At 43.7% G+C, this 19,763-nt stretch overlaps 1 protein-coding gene across 2 annotated transcripts in view; it reads right to left on the minus strand.

Moving 5' to 3' along the window:
- Positions 1 to 231: 231 nt before the first annotated feature.
- Positions 232 to 19,763, minus strand: part of NSUN2 (NOP2/Sun RNA methyltransferase 2) — a 32,814-nt gene continuing 13,282 nt past the window's right edge. Inside the window, exons 8-19 of one of the 2 annotated variants that reach the window (XM_003807964.5) lie at positions 17,663 to 17,737; positions 16,438 to 16,568; positions 12,912 to 12,985; positions 12,145 to 12,275; positions 11,027 to 11,123; positions 8,407 to 8,591; positions 8,030 to 8,122; positions 6,492 to 6,627; positions 5,825 to 5,905; positions 5,359 to 5,497; positions 3,682 to 3,721; positions 232 to 1,223 (exon numbers count right to left, since the gene is read on the minus strand). In XM_003807964.5, coding sequence (XP_003808012.1) covers positions 917 to 1,223; positions 3,682 to 3,721; positions 5,359 to 5,497; positions 5,825 to 5,905; positions 6,492 to 6,627; positions 8,030 to 8,122; positions 8,407 to 8,591; positions 11,027 to 11,123; positions 12,145 to 12,275; positions 12,912 to 12,985; positions 16,438 to 16,568; positions 17,663 to 17,737 — 1,489 coding nt within the window. In that variant the 3' untranslated portion in view covers positions 232 to 916. Of the gene's footprint in view, positions 1,224 to 3,594; positions 3,722 to 5,358; positions 5,498 to 5,824; positions 5,906 to 6,491; positions 6,628 to 8,029; positions 8,123 to 8,406; positions 8,592 to 11,026; positions 11,124 to 12,144; positions 12,276 to 12,911; positions 12,986 to 16,437; positions 16,569 to 17,662; positions 17,738 to 19,763 lie in introns of both variants that reach the window. The other variant, XR_004671386.3, reaches the window with a different exon arrangement.

Raw genomic sequence — 19,763 nt, forward strand, 5'->3', positions numbered from 1 at the left:
GCCACAGAGCTTGAAAGTATTCCACAGTGGAGACCCCAGAGACAAATCCACCAAAGGCAGTGTGTGGTGTTTGTACAGACCAACACACAAAATGAGGTAGACAGGGAGACAGCAGCCTTCACAGTAAAACCGCTTTCACTAGAGAAAATAAGGATGTATTCTAACACTGCCATTTAGCCAAAAGTTTGTTCTTTCTGCTTCCTAAGAGCAAAAACAGGAATCACACATGTATATATTTTATCAATTTTATTGAAATATTCCAAGGATCCCAACCCCATTTAAAAATAAAAATTGTAAAGCACTCCATTCAATAAAAGCACGTAAGACCCCCTCAATAATTAGTATGACAATTCACGATACAGCTCTTACTCTGGGAGAGTTTATTTTACCCTTTATTCCAAAAGGCACAAAGTCATCTGAGGCCTCAGATATTAACCCCACTGCATGTTAATGTCACACCACTGAGGTGCAACTCAATGTAATTATTAAAGCTTATAACACACTTCCCCAAGAATTTATAGATTCTTTCTATAAATAATAATTTAAAAAATACTGGACCTTAAGACCAATACAGGCTTAACAAAAGACCTGAAATTTCTGCAAGGGCAGTTTTGTTTCTTGATAGAAGTACAACTTTTGAAAGTCTATTACCAGCAAAAGAAACACTAGACCCAGCTTGGCCAAAGAAACAAAATAAAACGAGTGATTTCTAACACGCTAAGAGTACATTTTCATCAGCTCCAAAGAAAGCAGTCCTGGTCATTCAGAAGGCTCCTATGATCCCACCAGTCTGCAGTCGTTAGAAATATATGCTTTACAGGCCACAGGCTGCTCTGGATTTGGTTTCAGACACCAGTGACCAGAAGAAGCCAGTTTTGCGTGTGAGGGGTGTGGGCCCCCGCTGCCTTGGGCCTGCTCACCGGGGTGGGTGGACCCCCGCCGGGTCACAGCCTGCTGTCACGTCTGGACTGTTGGCCTCTTCTGCGTCCGGGCTGTTGGGCTCTCCTGCTCTCTGTCCCTCAGTCACCTCATTGTCTGGCTGTCCGGTGCTGGCTGCACTCTCATTTGTGAGGATAACCCCTTCCTTCTTCTTTTCTCCCAATACCTCCAGCCCCATCATCCTGAGATAATGAAGCCGTTCATTCTTGGGCACAAAAGTTCGAATGGAGGCCTTTCCCCGCCATCCGCATAAGACGATGGGACACTGCAGAGCGTCTGGATTCCTACAAGTGAAAGTGGCTTCATGTAGAACATTAAACATTCCCATAACTAAATCGAATGAGATGTAATATGCAACTGCTTAAAAAAGAAAACCACAGAAAACCCATACCCACAAAACCCCCAAAACTACTGGGAGGACATTTCATCTGTGATCCGAGGGGTAGGTTTTCTCAAAGGACTTCCTTCTTCATGTCCTGAGTAAAATTCTCACCCTCGCTTTCGCCTTGCCTCTTTAAGTTCACGATGGAGTAGAGGCCCCACATCTACAGATTTCACATACACTTTCTACATACTTCCTTCTCAAACTTAACTTACTGTCCCCGCCGCCCCGTGTCACCTCACCCCACTAAATGAGAAGCGTTTCTCCACCTCAAGTTTCGTAAGTGGACTGAAGCTCCTGAGAGGCTGGGAGACTCTGCCCTTAGCAGGGCTGCCAGAGCAGGACCCAGGACCACCGGGAGACTCTGCCCTTAGCAGGGCTGCCAGAGCAGGACCCAGGACCACCGGGAGACTCTGCCCTTAGCAGGGCTGCCAGAGCAGGACCCAGGACCACCGGGAGACTCTGCCCTTAGCAGGGCTGCCAGAGCAGGACCCAGGACCACCGGGAGACTCTGCCCTTAGCAGGGCTGCCAGAGCAGGACCCAGGACCACCGGGAGACTCTGCCCTTAGCAGGGCTGCCAGAGCAGGACCCAGGACCACCGGGAGACTCTGCCCTTAGCAGGGCTGCCAGAGCAGAACCCAGGACCACCCATCCTTTTGATACTCAGTGTTCGCGTGATTTGTTCTCTAGGGACCCCACACGGCAGTCTGAGCCCTGCTGGGCACACAGTGCTCATTTCCGTCCCCAGCATGCAGTGTTACCCACAGTCAAAAACATCCCTGCCTCTCTGAACATGCTCCGAGCCTCCCTACCTTCCAGGCTCCACCTGTCCAGCCAGGTGGCATCGACGCCCCAGCAGAGATGGACGCCACCATTTCCAACCTGCACACGCCCTCTCTCAACTTATCTGATTTCTTTCATACGGGACTCTGACCTAGATTTTAGGCTCCTAACGGCCGTGTTTAATCACCTTTCCATTTTTCCTAATGTAAAGCAGGGGCACAAAGGTGGTTTTAAGAAGTGAGAGGAAAATATAAGAAATTCCCAACTCCCATCTTCTTAAAAAAAAAAAAACCATTATTCCTGAAGTTGACTTGTCACCTGTGTATTTCACCAAGTAGAAACAAGTGTTTAAATATGGAAAAGTGAATCCACACCTTAAAATATCCCAATATTTTCTACGTGGGCCACATGGGACTGTTATTTTAAAAACCATTTCTGAGTCTTTGTTCCAACTCTCGTTAAAAACACCCAGAAGCCATCAATCACTAGACGCTCCTGCCCGTTCACCATCCAGACACCATCCGTCTCCAGCAGGTCCTCAGGGTGCTCATGCGCTCGGCCTCGCTGACCTCCCCAGCCCATCCATCTGCTGTTCCCTCACCAAGTGCCTGCCCCTCCCACCTCAGCCCCCACCTGTCCTCTCTCCACATGGCAGCCGGACAGCCTGAACCCTGAGGACATGTGGCCCCTCGGCCTCCCTGCCAACCTCTTACCTGTCCCTCCTCCTTCCCTACTTGGCTGGGCCCGCCCCGACCCCCAGCTTGCACCTGCCTCAGGATCTGCGCTTTGGTGGTTCCTTCAAGTTAGCACTGGATCCCTGGTCCAACACTAACTTCCCAAAGAAATCTGTACAGTGGTTCTACCTATTCACTCCCCCAAATCCCAGTCAGCAGTGGACCCCATTCTGTTTCCTCCTCTCAGAAATGGTGTTGCATGTCACCAAGACAGAGTTGTTGCAGGTGAGATCCGAATTCTGCCACTCGTGAGCTGAGGAGCTCTGGGCAAGCCACCTAACTTTCTGTCCCGGCTTCCTCCTCTGGCAAGTGCGGCCAAAACCAGCACCTGCTCCCCCAAGGCCCCCCACGAGGATGCAGCGTGAATGCACGCAAGCAGCGTGGAGCAGTGGTCCCGTGGGGACCGTGAGTGCAAGCGTGAGCAAATCCCATGCTCCGGCCCTAGCACTCCTGATGCAATAACATGTCAGCAACACACATGGCTGAACCAGCCATGAGGACGAAAGAACGGAACCTCACTCAACTGTCCAATCTTCAAACTTACTCTGTACAAGACAGAAATTTTCACTGGTTTCTAATGCTTACAAAATAAGTACTATGCATTTTATTCTCTGTAAGTAAAAATTCACTTAGCCTGAGCTGAGTGTTCTATGAAACAGCATCTTCATGATGACCTACAGGAATATTTTGGTTCTGAAGTTTTCACAAGGCTACTTCTGAGGAACAATCACAAAAGGCCTGAAGAAGGTTCCCACCTTCCCAAGTCACTTTCCTCACCAACGAGAACACTGTAGCTAATGACAAGGCGTGTGCGTCTAAGGGCAGGGTGTGTACTGACTTACGCAGAATCTGGTTCATACTTCAGCACGATGCTTCCCTTTGCTGGAAAAGAAACAGACACACATTTGCCAGGTTTTCCAGGTAGTGGATGCATGCACTGAGCACATTTCTGCACCTAGTGATGTGTTAAGTATTCTGAAGAAAGGAAACAACAAATAATCTACATTCTTGGCTTCAAGGATCTAGATGGTGAAAAGAGGCCGTCTGGATACATGAACCAAGTCCAAATGGCGCAGTAGGGACGATCTGGAAGAGGACCCAGGCAAAAGCCATTCAGGGACTTCAAGGGATGTCACCTGACAATCCACTCTGAGAAGCAAGGAGGCTGGGGATTAACTGCTGGTTAATTCTTCAAAATTCAAAATTAAATAAACTATAACACCAACTCCCAGAATGGCATGAAATACATAAAAATTGTCTAAAACAATACTGCAATCATCTAAGTGCAGGATTAAAAGAAAACCAGTATAAACAGGTCCTTTATCCTTTACAAGAATCTCTACTTTAAATTGTGGTTCTTGCCTGGAGACAGCAGTGGGAGACAGACTCCACAGAGCATGTTTTATAACCCAAAGGAACCACACGAGTAAGTTTTAAACGCAAGTAAGAAACGTAACTGCAAGAAGTGATTCACGTACTTTTGATCAAATTGAGCCAAAAATATTAAACAGCAAGTTATTTAAAAAAATAAACAAGAATGAAGACAACAGAAAGAAAATTAGAGCAGCTTGGAGAAATGATTTTTATGCTTAGGGGAAAACGTCACTGGAGTGATCTGAAGTGGAAGTTGATGAAATATAAAAGCAGCAATATGACCAATAATCTACTCCAGCTGGCTAGCAGAAAAGTCAGAACTGCTGGCAAGACTCTTATTTTGCTCTAACACAGGTGATTAAAATCTGCATGTTAGCCAGTCTCCTGAGGCTGTGTACCTTAAAAAACAAATTTACTGGCTGGGCGCGGTGGCTCACGCCTGTAATCCCAGCACTTTGGGAGGCTGAGACAGGCAGATCACAAGGTCAGGAGATTGAGACCATCCTGGCTAACACGGTGAAACCCCATCTCTACTAAAAATACAAAAAATTAGCTGGGCGTGGTGGCGGGTGCTTGTAGTCCCAGCTACTTGGGAGGCTGAGGCAAGAGAATGGCTGAACCTGGGAGGCGGAGCTTGCAGTGAGCCGAGATCGTGCCACTGCACTCCAGCCTGGGTGACAGAGCGAGACTCTGTCTCAAAACAAAAAAAGAAAAAAACAAATTTGCCCATGCACAGAGACCTGCTTCCACCCACCCCCAACCTGCTGACAGGCAAGTGGGTCAAGAGCTCTGGCTGGGGGGCTTGCCAGGGCTGCTCACAGGCTGACCCCTCCTCTCCCCGGACTCTCTGGCCCAGCAAGGTGAGCAAAGGCCAGCCCTGCACGCCACACACACACACCACAGGCTGCTGGGCAGCAGCAGGGCACCACCAGAGCCTGGGGAAGTACACCAACCCCAAGATGCCTTTGACCCTTAGCATTCTGAACTGTCAATCAGGGATCTACAGAACCCTCTGGAAATTGATGTAGCCATAAATAAACTGAAAACTATGATTGATAAATATGCCCCAACGCACACCACCTGCATTTTTGCCGGCCTTGTAAAGGGAATGCAAGTTATGTCTCCATGCATTTCCAACTACTCACCCAGGTCCTTGGCTTGACTGTAGGTCTCACTGCTGAGTTTTCTAAAAAAGGGATTTTCCTGGGTCAACAGAATCTTAACATCTTCCATTGATACAGTAATAATTCTTGAGTTAATAAATGGATACAATGTATATATTCCCTGTGTGAATAAAGAGAATGAGAGAACAGATACCATGATGTCATTCATGAATGACAATAGCCTGCTCTCAGGGGCTATGCTCTTAGCGGCTATGGTGGTCGAGCCCTCACTATGGCCCCTCCCCTTGGACAGGTGTGGAACCCACCCCCCCTAGGAGGGGAAACCAGCACTCTGGGAGAGCTCTATAACCTGTGAGGGTCAAGTGGCTGGTAGGTGCCAGCCAAGCCCTGAGCCACTGAGACCATCTGGCTGACCAGCAAGCCCATCTACTCCCGACTGCTTCAGTCATCTGTGGCTACTGCTGTTCAAATCCACTTCCAAAATTACCTCCTGTGCCAGCCGGAAAGCACAGTCAAACTCTTCACCGCTGTTATTTCTACACCAGACTTTGATCCCCGTGTTAATAACCTGTAAGTAAAAAAATAAGATGAAACACAGAGAGATGAAGACAGGACCATCTCCTGTAAGGACGCCGGGCCACATGGAGCAACCGTCACGGAATGGGAAAGGAGAGGAGAAGCAGAAACCCACCGAGAAACCCCAGTAAGAACGAACTGATACTCACAACTTGTGTTTACGTCGTTTGGAGGACAGTAAAGCAAATGAAAGAAGGGCCCCCAAATGGCCAAATTCTAAGGGAAGTACCTCAAAGGACAAATCCCAAGGGTCGGGGCAGCAGTACTCGCAGCCTCTACACCTTTAGTACCTTCCCTGCCCAGGAGGGCGAGCTTTGAGAACTACACCATGGCTCACCCCCCTGCGGGAATGGGGCACAGAAAAGACACAGGCCACCAGATTCAGGACTCTGGCAGGAACCATTCAGCCCTGTGTCAGTCAACAGCTCTGAAATCAAAGGGCAGGCTCAGGGACCCACAGCCAACGCTACAGGTGGGGAGGGCAGATGTCACGGTCTGCTCCAAATGAAATCTAAGCCGCTGTGAAAAGCCACACGCATCCCGCATCACACAGCACTCAGCGTCTGTGCGGCTGGCACCTTCATCTTCTCGCTGTTATTCAGCAGCACATTCCGCAACTCCTTAGAAACCATGTAGAGCTGCCTTTTCTTCCCTTCTGTAGTCCGAGTTAACAAATTCATCCTTGGGAATGAAGGATCCAAAGCATAAAATTTCCTGTACATAAAAACAGTGTTGTTTATCCACAATGAGTTCAAAATCTGGTAGACTGTTTCTAAACATCTTATTCTCCTCCTCCAGAATTCAATCCCCAAAACTGCAGTGTGGTTCAAGGGCACTGGGCTCTGCTCTGGACTCCAGCTTCTAAACTTCATCCACTTCCACCTGAAACCTCCACGTAACATTTATTTGGGGCACAACTCCATCAGAAACCTAAATTAACAAGTGCAGCTTCTCTCCCTCAGCCGCTACTCCAATGATAATGACCTGATAACACTACTTTTGAGACTTTTTTTTTTTTTTTGATATGGAGTCTTGCTCTGTCTTCCAAGCTGGAGTGCAGTGGCGCAATCTCAGCTCACTGCAACCTCTGCCTCCCGGGTTGAAGCGGTTCTCCTGCCTCAGCCTGAGTAGCTGTGATTATAGGTGCACGCCACCACACCTAATTTTTTTTTGTATTTTTAGTAAAGACGGGGTTTCACCACATTGGTCAGGCTGGTCTCAAACTCCTGACCTCATGATCTGCCTGCCTCAGCCTCCCCAAGTGCTGGGATGTGCCTGGCTGAGACTTATTTTTTAATAGACTTTTACAAATGTATGCAAAGGACCAGTTATTAAAAAAGACAGTAAGTGACCGCCCTGGTAAATAGATTCTAAAATTCAATGAATAAGAAACAGATGAATGTCAGACTTGTCCTAAACCCTTTTCCTCTATGTTCTATGTCGTCCCTAATTAGCCCTCACTGATGCTGCTCTTCATTTCTTCTACAGAAACTGAACTAGACAACCTTGGCCACTCGTCTATATACTCAATTGAGTAATTTAGGTTCAGGATCACAACTAATTTAGATTCATAATCACAGTCCAGTTTTGTTTTGTTTTTTTTGAGACGGAGTCTCGCTCTGTTGCCCAGGCTGGAGTACAGTGGCGTGATCTCGGCTCACTGCAAGCTCCACCTCCCAGGTTCACGCCATTCTCCTGCCTCAGCCTCCAGAGTAGCTGGGACTACAGGCGCCCGCCACCAGGCCCGGCTAATTTTTTTTGTATTTTTAGTAGAGACGGGGTTTCACCGTGTCAGCCAGGATGGTCTCAATCTCCTGACCTCGTGCTCCGCCCGTCTTGGCCTCCCAAAGTGCTGGGATTACAGGCGTGAGCCACCGTGCCCGGTCCAGCTTTTTTTTTATCTATCATGTTCACAAAGTAAAAGTTTACTTTCTCCTTAAATTAAAAGATTGAGTAACCTCTAGTTTCATCCTGCTCTAATATGCAGTTAAAAAGGTTAAAAAAAAAAAGCTAGACAGAACTACACACAAAACAATGGTTACATGTGATCAGTTGTACATTTGACACTCTATAGTAAATTTCTTTAAATGAATAATTAAAAAGGCTGAATCCTTACTCAATAGGTGGAAATAATGGGTCATCTTCAGGAATAAATACAAATGGGTCTTCTTTAAATCCAAATAACTTCATTTTCTTTGATGGAGGAGGACTAAAAAGGGAATCAGGATGAGACAAATCAATCTGTAATGTGTGGTAACCTTCAATACCAAAAGCACATTCTTCCTTTCTGTCAGTTCTGTGCAACATGGGGTTTGTGGCAGATGTTGAAACCTTCCAGCGTCCACAGAGTCCAGCCCTCACACCGCATGTGCCTGATACCACACATGTACTGCCCCCTCAAACCGACCAAGAAGTGGCTCTGGGATCCCATTTAATCCAAAAGGACTGTGAAGACACCAGAGTATTAGATCAAGACATAACCCCTTTTCTTACCCACACACGCCATCTTTCTTACTGCCATTATTCTCTAAATCCTCAGTTGCATGAGCTATTTCTGTGTCACCAGCTCCTGTGAATGACGGACTTTCCAGCTTAGAGGGGTCTGTGGGTTTCGCTTCTGTGGGATCTGCAGGGCTCAGCTGTGTGCTTTCTCTGGTCTCTGCAGATTTCCCCTGAAGCTGTCATAGAGAACAATTTCATTGACACACAAAGAGGAGCATTCTTTGCGCTGCTACGAAAAGTTAAAAATACCAAGTTCACAAAATGCATCAGTTATATTTTTCTACAGCATTATATGTAGAGAAAGACAACAGAATTTTTTTTAAAGTGTCATTTTAAATCTACTTGCTATTATAAACAAAATTCATGGACAGTTTCTTTGGAGTTAAAGCTGACTCTACCTTAATCCCACAAAGAGCATATACAGCCTGTTCCTTAGCCTACACCACCAGCTTGTTCTCGTGTAAAAATGCTTATCGTGCATCTGCTCTGGGTAAGGCACACTGAAGGACACAAAGTGCACCACGCACGATTTCTAAAATACCCGCAGGGGCAAAAAGACAAGTATATAAATAACGAGAAAGGAGGGTACGAACTGTTCCTGGGCACCTGGACAAACTGCCACAGGAACTGGGAGAAAGAGAGAGTGCCCCAGGCACCAAGGAAACACCTGCCAAAGAATGAACTTCTGAATTAGGGCCATGGTATAATTTAAATTTGGCTTTGGGAATGAGCAAAATGTTTTACTTAAAGATCTTTAAAAAATACATGTCCTTTTTAACATTTTAACAGGTCACAAAATTGATAAAAGTCGTAATTCCTCAGTCCCTATGAAGTAAGTTTAAAAATTAGGATATTTCAACACAGGCAAGTTCATTTTACTCAGAGCCACAAAGCTACTGAGCAGAGAAGCCGGGAGCATCCCAGGGAACACATTTTATTTCCATGTTAATATAATGTAAAAAAGCAAAAACCAAAACAGATGAACCCCAAGCCTGTGAGCAAGTCAGTGAGGGCACACGCCCTTCCTGTCCAACCTCAGCTTCTCCCAGAGGGGCCTTCTTGTTGAGTCCAGCTCCAAGGGCATGTTCTCCCATCTCTGTTCTACCTCAACAACCTCATTCTGGGACCTTCAAATACCAAGGTCAGTGTGAGCTTCCCTGTCCTAACTTCTAGCCAAGTGCTTACAGGCCTCAGCGCCACAACAGATCACGGCATCCTGACCATGGAGACTCTACCTGCGTTCCCAGTAAGACCAACAGCAGCACAGGCCATGCTAGCACTAGATCTGTTGAACTAAGTGAATAAGAAACTGACATAGTAACAGAAAGAGAGAAGTATTCATATTATTTAAACGAGAAAATGACAATAAGTTGTTCTAAAAAGTAAGACTATACATAAGCGGCTAACTGAAAAAATGTCAAAACCTTTCTATGTAAGTATTAACACGTCAGAAACATCAATGTAAGCCCCAATGCAGACCAACCTAAAGCACGCGTCTCTAAGACAGGCTCCTCTGTGACTCCACTGTGCTCTGCAGCTGGGCAGCCACGAGCCTGTGGTCACTGACCACTTAAAATGTGACAAGTGCAAAGTCTAAAACACAAGCTGCTGAAACCTAGTATGAATGAATGCAAAGTATCTAATACTTTACAATATAATTTCTTATACTGATTCCATGAAAATAACATTCCATCAGCGTTAAGATACCTTGTGAGACTTTTAGCCTCAAAGTGAAATACCTTCTAACCTGACAGAAAAACCCTGGTGGCGGCAGAAGTGCAGTCGCCCCCTTTGCCCGTCTGAGGCTGTACGTTCCAACGTTAAAATGCACAAACCGTGCCCCAGAAAAAGGCTGGAGCTCTTTGTGGAACTGTTTCCTTTTTGTTCCTCCAAAGCTAAGCGTTTTTTGTCCTAATTTTCAAGCATGGATCTTAAAGAAATACAGACTTCCAGACTTTGATTCCAGGCCAGGTTCTTTCATCATGGAAGGCTGATTTATGAACTAATAAATAATGCTGGCGTGATACAGGTGAGACAGCACGCATTACAAAGGACTGCATGTTAGGATGAGGGCAACACTCCTTCACCACTGTTTCCTGGCCTGCCTTGGAAAGGAACCAGCAGGCAGTTTAGATCCATAGCAAACAGGCCGGGCTGCATCTTTCTAGCCAGGTCTGAACAAGGCTGTCATCATTTCTTGCAGCCAAGGTGAACCCAGGCTGGCTTGGGGTCAGCAGAGCTCTGCTATCTGTAATTGGTGAAATGAACCACTCACAAGGAACTAGAGCACAGAAACCTGGGGCTTCCAATTGAGAGCCACAGAGCAATCTTTCATGTCTTTTCAATTTTTATTAAATAACTGGATTTACAGTGTGGCAGGAATACATTCCCCCAAACACTGACTTCTCCACTTACCTATCACCTATGAGAAATTTCTGCTTTTTGGAAAACTTGATATTTAAATGAAATTCCCCCTCATTCAGGGTCAGCTCTCCTGCTGCCCACAGCAAGAAGCTCCTCTTTCCTCTGTACTTCTACTAAACTCCGGTTAGTTTTTGTCTTAAATGTACAAGATCAAATGTTATGTCATTTTGGAAAAAGAAAAACTCACCTTTGGCTGACGTTTATTCCACGGCATTGAAGATTTTTTCACCAATACTGCCACAAAAAACCCTCCAGTATTCTGATGATGGGGTAATATCCTAAGGCTAAATATATATATATAATTCACACCTCTGAACTAATCAAAAATGCATTCTTTTACTATTAAGACAAATACCGCAAAGATGATACAAGAGAAAAATCATGTCTTCGACCCTCACTCATAGAATGGCCAATATGTAAACTTAAATTTTTTTTTTTTTTTTTTGAGACAAGGTCTGGCTCTGTTGCCTAGGCTGGAGTGCAGTGGCGTGATCTCAACTCACTGTAGCCTCCACCTCCTGGGCTCAGGAGATCCTCCTGCCTCAGCCTCCCAAGGAGCTGGGACTACAGGCATGCAACACACTGCCTGGCCAGTTTTTGTATTTTTCTTTTTTTTTTCTGTAGAGATGGGGTCTTGCCACGTCGCCCAGGCTGGTCTCAAACTTTTGAGCTCAAGTGATCCATCAGCCTTGGCCTCCCAAAGTGCTGGGGATTACAGGATTGGGCCACTGCACCTGGCCCACTTTGTAATCTTTAAAAAGTTCATGACAGCTGGGTACAGTGGCTCATGCCTGTAATCCCAGCACTTTGGGAGGCCGAGGTGGGCAGATAACCTGAGGTTGGGAGTTCAACACCAGCCTGGCCAACGTGGTGAAACCCTGTCTCTACTAATAAAAATACAAAAATTAGCGAGGCATGCACCTGTAATCCCAGCTACTTGGGAGGCTGAGGCACGAGAATTGCTTGAACCCAGGAGGCAGAGGTTGCAGTGAGCCGATATCGAGCTACTGCACTCCAGCCTGGATGACAGAGTGAGACTCTCAAAAAAAAAAGTTCATGAAGTCCCCTAAGCATTACCATTTAGATGCTAGCCAATTTCACTATTAATAAATGCTCAATGCCAGCAACAGGCACAAGAGCCATACTGGCTGGGAAGTTCACACACATGGGGTTGACCTGGCATAACCCAAGCCTCACAGCAATGTCACCTGCTGCCTCCAACTCACCCCAACAAGACTCACCAGCTCACCAGGGATGGGGCTTAACCTTCCCCCCTCCCCACACCTGGAGGCCCCAGCAGCTCACCATCGCTCCAGGTGCATGGCCTGCAGCTTTTCTGGGTCCTTCGGAGGGAACATGGTGGGTCGGATCTGGGTGTGTCTGCTGTGAGGAACAGCGTCCCAGTCTGTAAACCACTGCCCATCTTTCGTCATTACCTGCAGAACCACAGGGTACATTCCAGATTACTAGCACTATCCAATACCAACAAAAATCACAGGGCAGGAGTATCCATTCTCTCAAAGGTGACAAATGGTGATTCTCATTCACTCCAAAGATAGGAAGATTATTTGCCAAGACAAAACAAAACAATTTTACAGAAAATCCCCAAATTATTAATACATAAATTCTGTTAAAAACAAAGATGAAATACATTTATTCTAAAAACCAGGACAAGCATTATAAAATAACATTTTCCATCTAGTTTTTTTCTTTTTAAACAAGTCTCAGGCTGTTTCTGGCCTAAAATCGTAATGAATTACTTCATATTGGAAACAAGGCTTGAATCCCAGCCCAATTAAAAAAAAAAAAAAAAGCAAAGCTACCCTTACAGGTATGAGAGTAAAAGAGTTTATTTCTGTACGTGGAGAAAAAAAAACTTTTCCACTGCCAGGAATAAACATGCCACTTGTCATGAAATGTGTCATGAAATAACACTCCGAAATTGATTCTAATTGGCATAAGCAGATGTAGTATTTATTCAAGTTACTCACACGTGAATGCTTTGAAACTTGACTCTACTTCAGTGATGCTGCACCTACTCTTTAGAATGAAAGTTCTCGAGGAAAGGTTACCTTCCACTGTGTGATTCCAGGCATCCACTTCAGCCCTGGCAGTTCATTAGACACATCAGCAAGCTCCAAAGCACCTGTGCAGCAAAAGCATGGATGTCTTTTGTTTTTCAAAAAAGTATAACACACTATGCTCAGTGAAAAAAACCAGACACAGATCACATATTATATGATTCCATGTACAGAAAATGTCCAGGGAAGGCAAACCCATCGACAGAAAGTGGATGAGTGGCTGACGGGGTGGATGAGTGGCTGACGGGGCTCAGCTGGAATGAGGAGCAAGTGCTGTTGGGCAGAAAGGGTCTGCTAGGGTGATGGGAATGGCCTAAAGCTGGACTGTGGTAAGGGGCTGCCAACTGAGTAAACTTACTAAAAATCACTGAACCGTACACTTAAAATGAGCAAACGTTAACAATATGTAAATGACAGCTCAATAAAGTTGTTCCAATGACAGGGCATTGAGGAGTCCTGCCACAGACGCAAGACTAACTCCACAAGAAGACAACCAGAAGGCTGGGCTGCAGGACGCCTGCTCCGTCTCCCCATTCCAGTGCACACCAGGGCGATGCTGCAGGTCTTCACGCAGGCATGTCTAACAAACATCCCAGAGCAAAGCTGAAAATGAACTGTGGGAATTTTTAAACCTCAAGTTCGTGGTCCCAGGAAGTTTCCTAAAATTGCCCATCGGGACACAGTCAGCCCAGTTTTAAAAACAATGCGATAAGAACTGTGAAAACACACTGGCCTTAAGTGTCCATACCAGTGACACAATAAGAAGCTATAAGGTGAGGCCATTACAGGAAACCAGTGAGACCAGCTACTAGCACAGATACTGATGTGACAGCCTCTCAGCAGAGGAAAATTCAACAAATCTCCCAGAAAACAATGAAAATGGGACAATTACAAAAACAAAGGAAAAGAATCCCCAAAGTGGAGGAATGGCAGTAAGAAACCTTTGAAGCAAGCATCGTACTGACTTCTGCCATCATTTCTGAATCCTCTTCCTTTTAAAAGCCAACACTAAATGACAGTGCAGGCAAATATGACGGGCTTCTCCATCAAACACTGTCCAGGGGCCTCACAGATGAGCAGGGCAGGCATCAGGTGTTATCTCCACACCCCAGCACCTGGGTTGGAAGCTGCCAGTGCTACCCCATGTTGCCCCTTCTCCAGTAAAGTTGTTGAGCACTTTGAGGTGGGGAACACACACCCCCTCCAGTCAAAATCACCAGCAACCACCCACTCTAAGGCTCAGCCAAGGTCTGCTCCTTCCTGCACAGCCAGCCCACAGAGCACACAGCATGTTCTCTGAGCGGGGACAATTTTGCGGTAATGAGACAGGCAAACAGCAAGTATCTCCAATGTGAGGAAAGAAAGGCCGGTGGACTCAGGCCAGCAAGTCCTGCCTGCAAAGGGTGACTCCGGCCACGAGTGAGGACAGGCTTGTGTGGACAAGAGCCTCTCTCACCTGAGAACTCAGGAGACCTGGCTTTTGGTCCCAGCCACAAGCTTACAACAGAAAAAGGAGCAAAATTAACCACCTAGAGTACTTAACTAGGCAACACAGACTTAGGAGAGTAGCAAATGCTTAAAGAATCTACAAACGTTTGAAGCTAAGCAGCACAAGATGGGGCTGTGACCACTCACCCCAAGTCAAGAAAGCTGCTCACCGAGAAACCGGGGGAAGCTGTCTTTACAAAAGACAAAGAGCACCAGCCAAGAATGCAGTCAGCGCGCCCAGGAACTGGGGCTCACCCTCAAGTCTGAGTCGTAAATGGCAACTAGGCATGCAAATTAATAAATGCAGTCCATTTTCTTTCTCAAGGATCTGAAAGCAGACTGTGGCAAGGGAAACAGGAGGTGTTTGTGCTGCTCAAGCTGCCTGGAATCATGGTTTCCTAAATTCCTAGCTAATGAACACAAAAATCTGAGCAGGATTCAACAGTCCTAACAACTGACCCCAAATCACACTTGAAGGTGTAATTTCACTACAACTAAACTATTATGTGCCCCATACTCCCCCTCACACACCTTTTGGAATAAAGTATCACCAACACCATGGCAATTATGACCATGCAAGAAAACATCACCCAGAAATGACATCTTTACAGAGGTCTACATAAGCATAGGAAAATAAACACAACATTACATTCCAGCTTAAAGGACTGTGAAGGCATCAACAACCGCAGGGCTGAGGGCACAACCCAGACCAGCCAGTCGCCAAAGGGAGCCTCACTGGAAGGACAGCAGCGGGTGGGCACTGCCCAGGAAAGGCCTCTCTCACTGACTACGCACCAACTGACTTCACACACGTGGGTGCAGGAAACATGCTAAGTTTGAAATTTCTCATTATTGGCTCTAAGGAAAATATGATGGGAAAAGTTAACATTCTAGCTAAACATGAAAGGAGAAATATTTTATATCAATACACTGTAGAAATACACTGCTGTTTCAGAATATTCTGTACTATCTGTCGGTTCCTCAGCATAAAACTGTATGAGGTGACCTCACACCCATTAGGATGGCTACTAACAACAAAGAGCCCCAGATAGTAAGTGTCTCTGAATGTGTAGAGAAATTGGAACCCTTGTGCACTGGGGGTAGAAATATAAAATGAAGCAGCCACTGTGAAAAACAGCATGGTGGGGTCCCCCCAAAATTAAACACAGGATTACTATATGATCCTATGATCCAGCCATTTGACTTCTGAGTGTATATCCAAAGAATCGTAACCAGGGTCTTGGAGAGGTATCTGCATACCATGCTCACAGCAGCATGGCTCACAACAGCCAAAAAGTGGAAGAAACCCAGATGTCCATCAACAGATGGATGGGTAAACAAAACGCGGTTTATATAAACAACAGAATAGTGTTCAGCCTTAATAAGCAATGCAATTTTGACACAGACAACAACACAAGTGAGCCTCAAGGACGCTGCAGTAAGTTAAATAAGCCAGTCACGAAAAGACAAATACAGTATGATTCCGCTTCTGTGAGGTCTAGAGTAGTCAAATCCATACAGACAAAAAATAGAATGGTGGTGTGAGGGGCAGGGAAGAGAGAGATAGGAGCTACTGTTTAAAGGAGTTCAGAGTTCCAGTTTTGCAAGGTGAAGATTTCCGGAGATGGATGGTGGTGGTGATTAACAATGGGAATATACCTAACGGGACTGAACTGCAGGCTCAAAAATGATTAAGATGGTAAACCTCACGTTATGTGTATTGTACCACAATTAAAAATTTAAAAAAGCAGTGATAAGGATCTCACAATCTTTCAAACTTAGAAAAAAATAGCCAAAGCTCCTTTTGTTTCCAAACCTCCAAATTCCAATCAATTCACAAAACACAGCAAATCCACATATCCACATGTTTTTAACTAGGACATCTCCTTAACCCATAACCCTAAGTTATAGGTTCATCATATAAACAAATTCCCAGGAAAAGGTCTACATGAATACAAAACACAAAGAAAAACAGTGTTTCTGAAAAGCCCCCTATGCTGTTAGTAAAAGATCCATCAAGCATGCTTACCTTCACTTTTTTCCAGTAAAGATGCTATGACTGCTTCATCCTCAATAGGGTTTAGTGAACACGTGGAATACACCATCCTTCCACCTTCAGCCAGCTGTTCAGCCCCGCGTGTTGCAATCCGCAGCTGTAAGCTAAGGGGAGATACCAGATGACTGCAAGGCCAAATGTATCCATGAAGCGCACATATTAGAAGCACCTCCTTATGTCACATATTCATTACAAGCTTTTATAACACAATTATACTTAAAAAAAAAACCTTCTAGGGATCTAAATGAAGTTAGAGTAAACTTATATAAAGTGTTGCATGTTAATTAAAAAAATGTATTATATAAATATTCTTACTGCTCTGTTAACCTTTCCCAATATGTCAACCAGCAGAGCACAAAGTTCAGTAACAACAGAATTCAACATATCAGATGAAATTTCACTATTTAAAAAACCTCCATACTTCCTAAATATGTGGTTTTTTTATGAAAATTTGGTATCATACATTCCAGTCCTAACTCTTGTCTCTGTGTCACAAAACAGTAGACAGTGTTTGATGGAGACGAGGCCTCCTGCTATAGTTGGTTGTGGTGGATGCTAATTAGTATTCTGTGGCTCAGGCACAGCACAGTCCTGCATGCGAGACCATGGCATCTGTCATGTCAAATGAAAAAAAGAATACACTGCTCTACAGACAGCATGATCAGAAGTATTTGGAAAAAGTACTTAAAAAATCCCTGTAAACAGAAAAACAATACAACACACCAAACATTAACAGACGTGATCATCGTGTTATGAGATTTCTCTTTAAGAATTTTCCAATTGTTCTTTAATGAATAGTTCCCCATCATAAAAAGCCAACCGAAAAATATTTCTAAGAGATCAAAATGTCTCTTAGCAAAACGATGATACAAAAGAACAAAAACAGAGAGAAAAGATTAGTAACGCATACATCAAGAGGTAAACGGTCATTTCATGGAAAAATACGTATCTGAAGTGTTGCAAGAAATTTTTATAGAAGGCATTTTTAATAAACGTGTTATCTGAAATGTATACAATTTGCAGTTATTGCTCTTGAAAGGTTTTCAAATAACTTCTGATAAAACAGTTGAAGGTGGCCATTGACCATCCTCTGATGCTTACAGCTCTCTAATTAAAGATCGGATGCTCACTTGCATAACAATAAATCTCTGCTAATCTACTTGTCACCCAGTGTTAGCAGTGATGAAGTTTTACTTACCCATGTAGCTGCAAGCTATTTAAGGTGGTCCACTTTTTCCAAACATCAATGTTTTTTCTCATAGTGCCGTCTCCACTGGAAAAAAAGATATTTATGAGTGTAAAGCTCCCTACAGGTGGATGACCGCACTTTTAATAGATATGTCACATACAAGCTAAGTTACAAAACAAGTGTTACAAATATCAGTTAGGAAACAATCTCCATTTTCACCAACTGCAATCTACTTTCAGTTTTTGTTTTAGGGATTTTTCTAATGTATTATACTTTTAAATTATACTTCAATTTTCAAGCAGAAAATAATGGATTTGAACAGTAAACTCCATTCACTATCTAAGGAGATATTAATGTGCTTCCATTTGGAAAAAACACTAGCAAGACTAATTTGCAGACCTAGGACACAGAACCTAAAATACTATTGAAAATCTCAGTTAATCAACAATGACACTTTAATCAGAATTACATGAATAATGACTAATAAGAAATTTTCCACAGTTAAGCTAATATATTAGCTAAATTTTTCCTACAATCACAGGTAAACATTTCTGACTTTCTACTTTTATTTAATGGAAGTTATTTTCATGTTTTTCAGAACCTAAAATACTATTGAAAAACTCAGTTAATCAACAATGGCATTTTAATCAGAATTACATGAATAATGACTAATAAATTTTCCACAGTAATTTCAATTAAGCTAATATAATAGCTAAATTTTTCTTACTAATAGCTAAATTTTTCTTACAATCACGGTTAAATTTCTAACTTTCTACTTTTATTTAATGGAAGTTATTTTCATGTTTTTGTTAATGGAAGCTCTTTCCATGTATATTTTATAATAAAGACTGGATTTGTTACTTTCTGTGTCTAATTTTATCTACCCTGTTTTCCCAGAAGGTAACGCCTGTTTTTGTTGGCTTTCTCTGTAAATGCTGATTTTCCTTGGTGGTCTAGCCGCGTGTACACGAGGGACTAGGTCTGCAGGATGGAAGTATCCCATGAGATGTAATCCCCACTTTGCAATGGCATTCCTGGCTGTACACTAGTTGTTTGCATGGTAGAAATCCCACCACAATTTCAGAAATTTCCCCAGCTTGCAACCTCTTGCTCATAAGGTCACTGTGTTCTCAGATCTCAGAATATGATACAAGGAACAAGTTATCTTTCTGATCAAAAAACAGGGGTAGGAAAACATGAGACCCCAAGGAATACTGAAAAATTGCAACCTAGAGGGAAAAAAAACTTTAGTTCATGACCTATTTTAAATTTTACTTTAAAGAGGGCTTTTTCCAGATTATTTTAACACTCAGCTATATTCAGAGCCACCAGCTGCAAGTTTCATACTGAGTTTTGCCATGAGCAGTAACTCTGCCACTTACTGAAACAAAATGGCATTCTTCCATAATGTGGTATCGTATCTAAAGCTTGCATTCTGTGCTAACAAGTTTTGTGGCAGCTTTTGAATTCTGGTCTTGACAAACTTATGTCATTCAGAAGTCATTATCACCTGGGATCATCATCCGTGCACCTCCTATGGGAACGGAACAGATGATGTCTTTAGTTTTCTTTCCTTTTAAAAAAACTTGTTACTCTGTTATACCGTGAGTATTATTTTATATCTAAACTCTAAATATCTAAAATGTTGACGTATTATCTCAAGAAAGGTATAAAAACACAAGTAAAATGAATTTCTTAAGGGCTTGAACTCCGAAATTTCTTTCATTCAACTAAATAACATAAAATCCAATGTGATTACGTGTTATTTTATGACAAAGTTTTTTATATACTGTACTCACTGGAAGAACTAATACAAAATAGTTGGGATGCACAAATTGTTCCAAGCAATAACATCCTAAAACACACCACAATAAGAGTCTACGATTCTATTTTCCTCTTACGTATTTTCTCTGTTTTGTTTTGTTTTCTCTTTATCTTTCTGCAGGCTATTGCAACCACCCCTTCCTGTTCTTTATCCAGCATCTGCTGTGCTGCTTCTCATTAAGACGTATCTACGTGTCCATCTTTTGGTTTAGGCTCACGCTATCTTTCTCCGCACCCCAAGACTTATGTACAATTGTGTCATATTCATGCACAACTTCATTTTAGT

This window comes from Pan paniscus, chromosome 4 (genome assembly GCF_029289425.2).
Source record: "Pan paniscus chromosome 4, NHGRI_mPanPan1-v2.0_pri, whole genome shotgun sequence".
In the NCBI taxonomy this organism is placed as follows: Eukaryota; Metazoa; Chordata; class Mammalia; order Primates; family Hominidae; genus Pan; species Pan paniscus.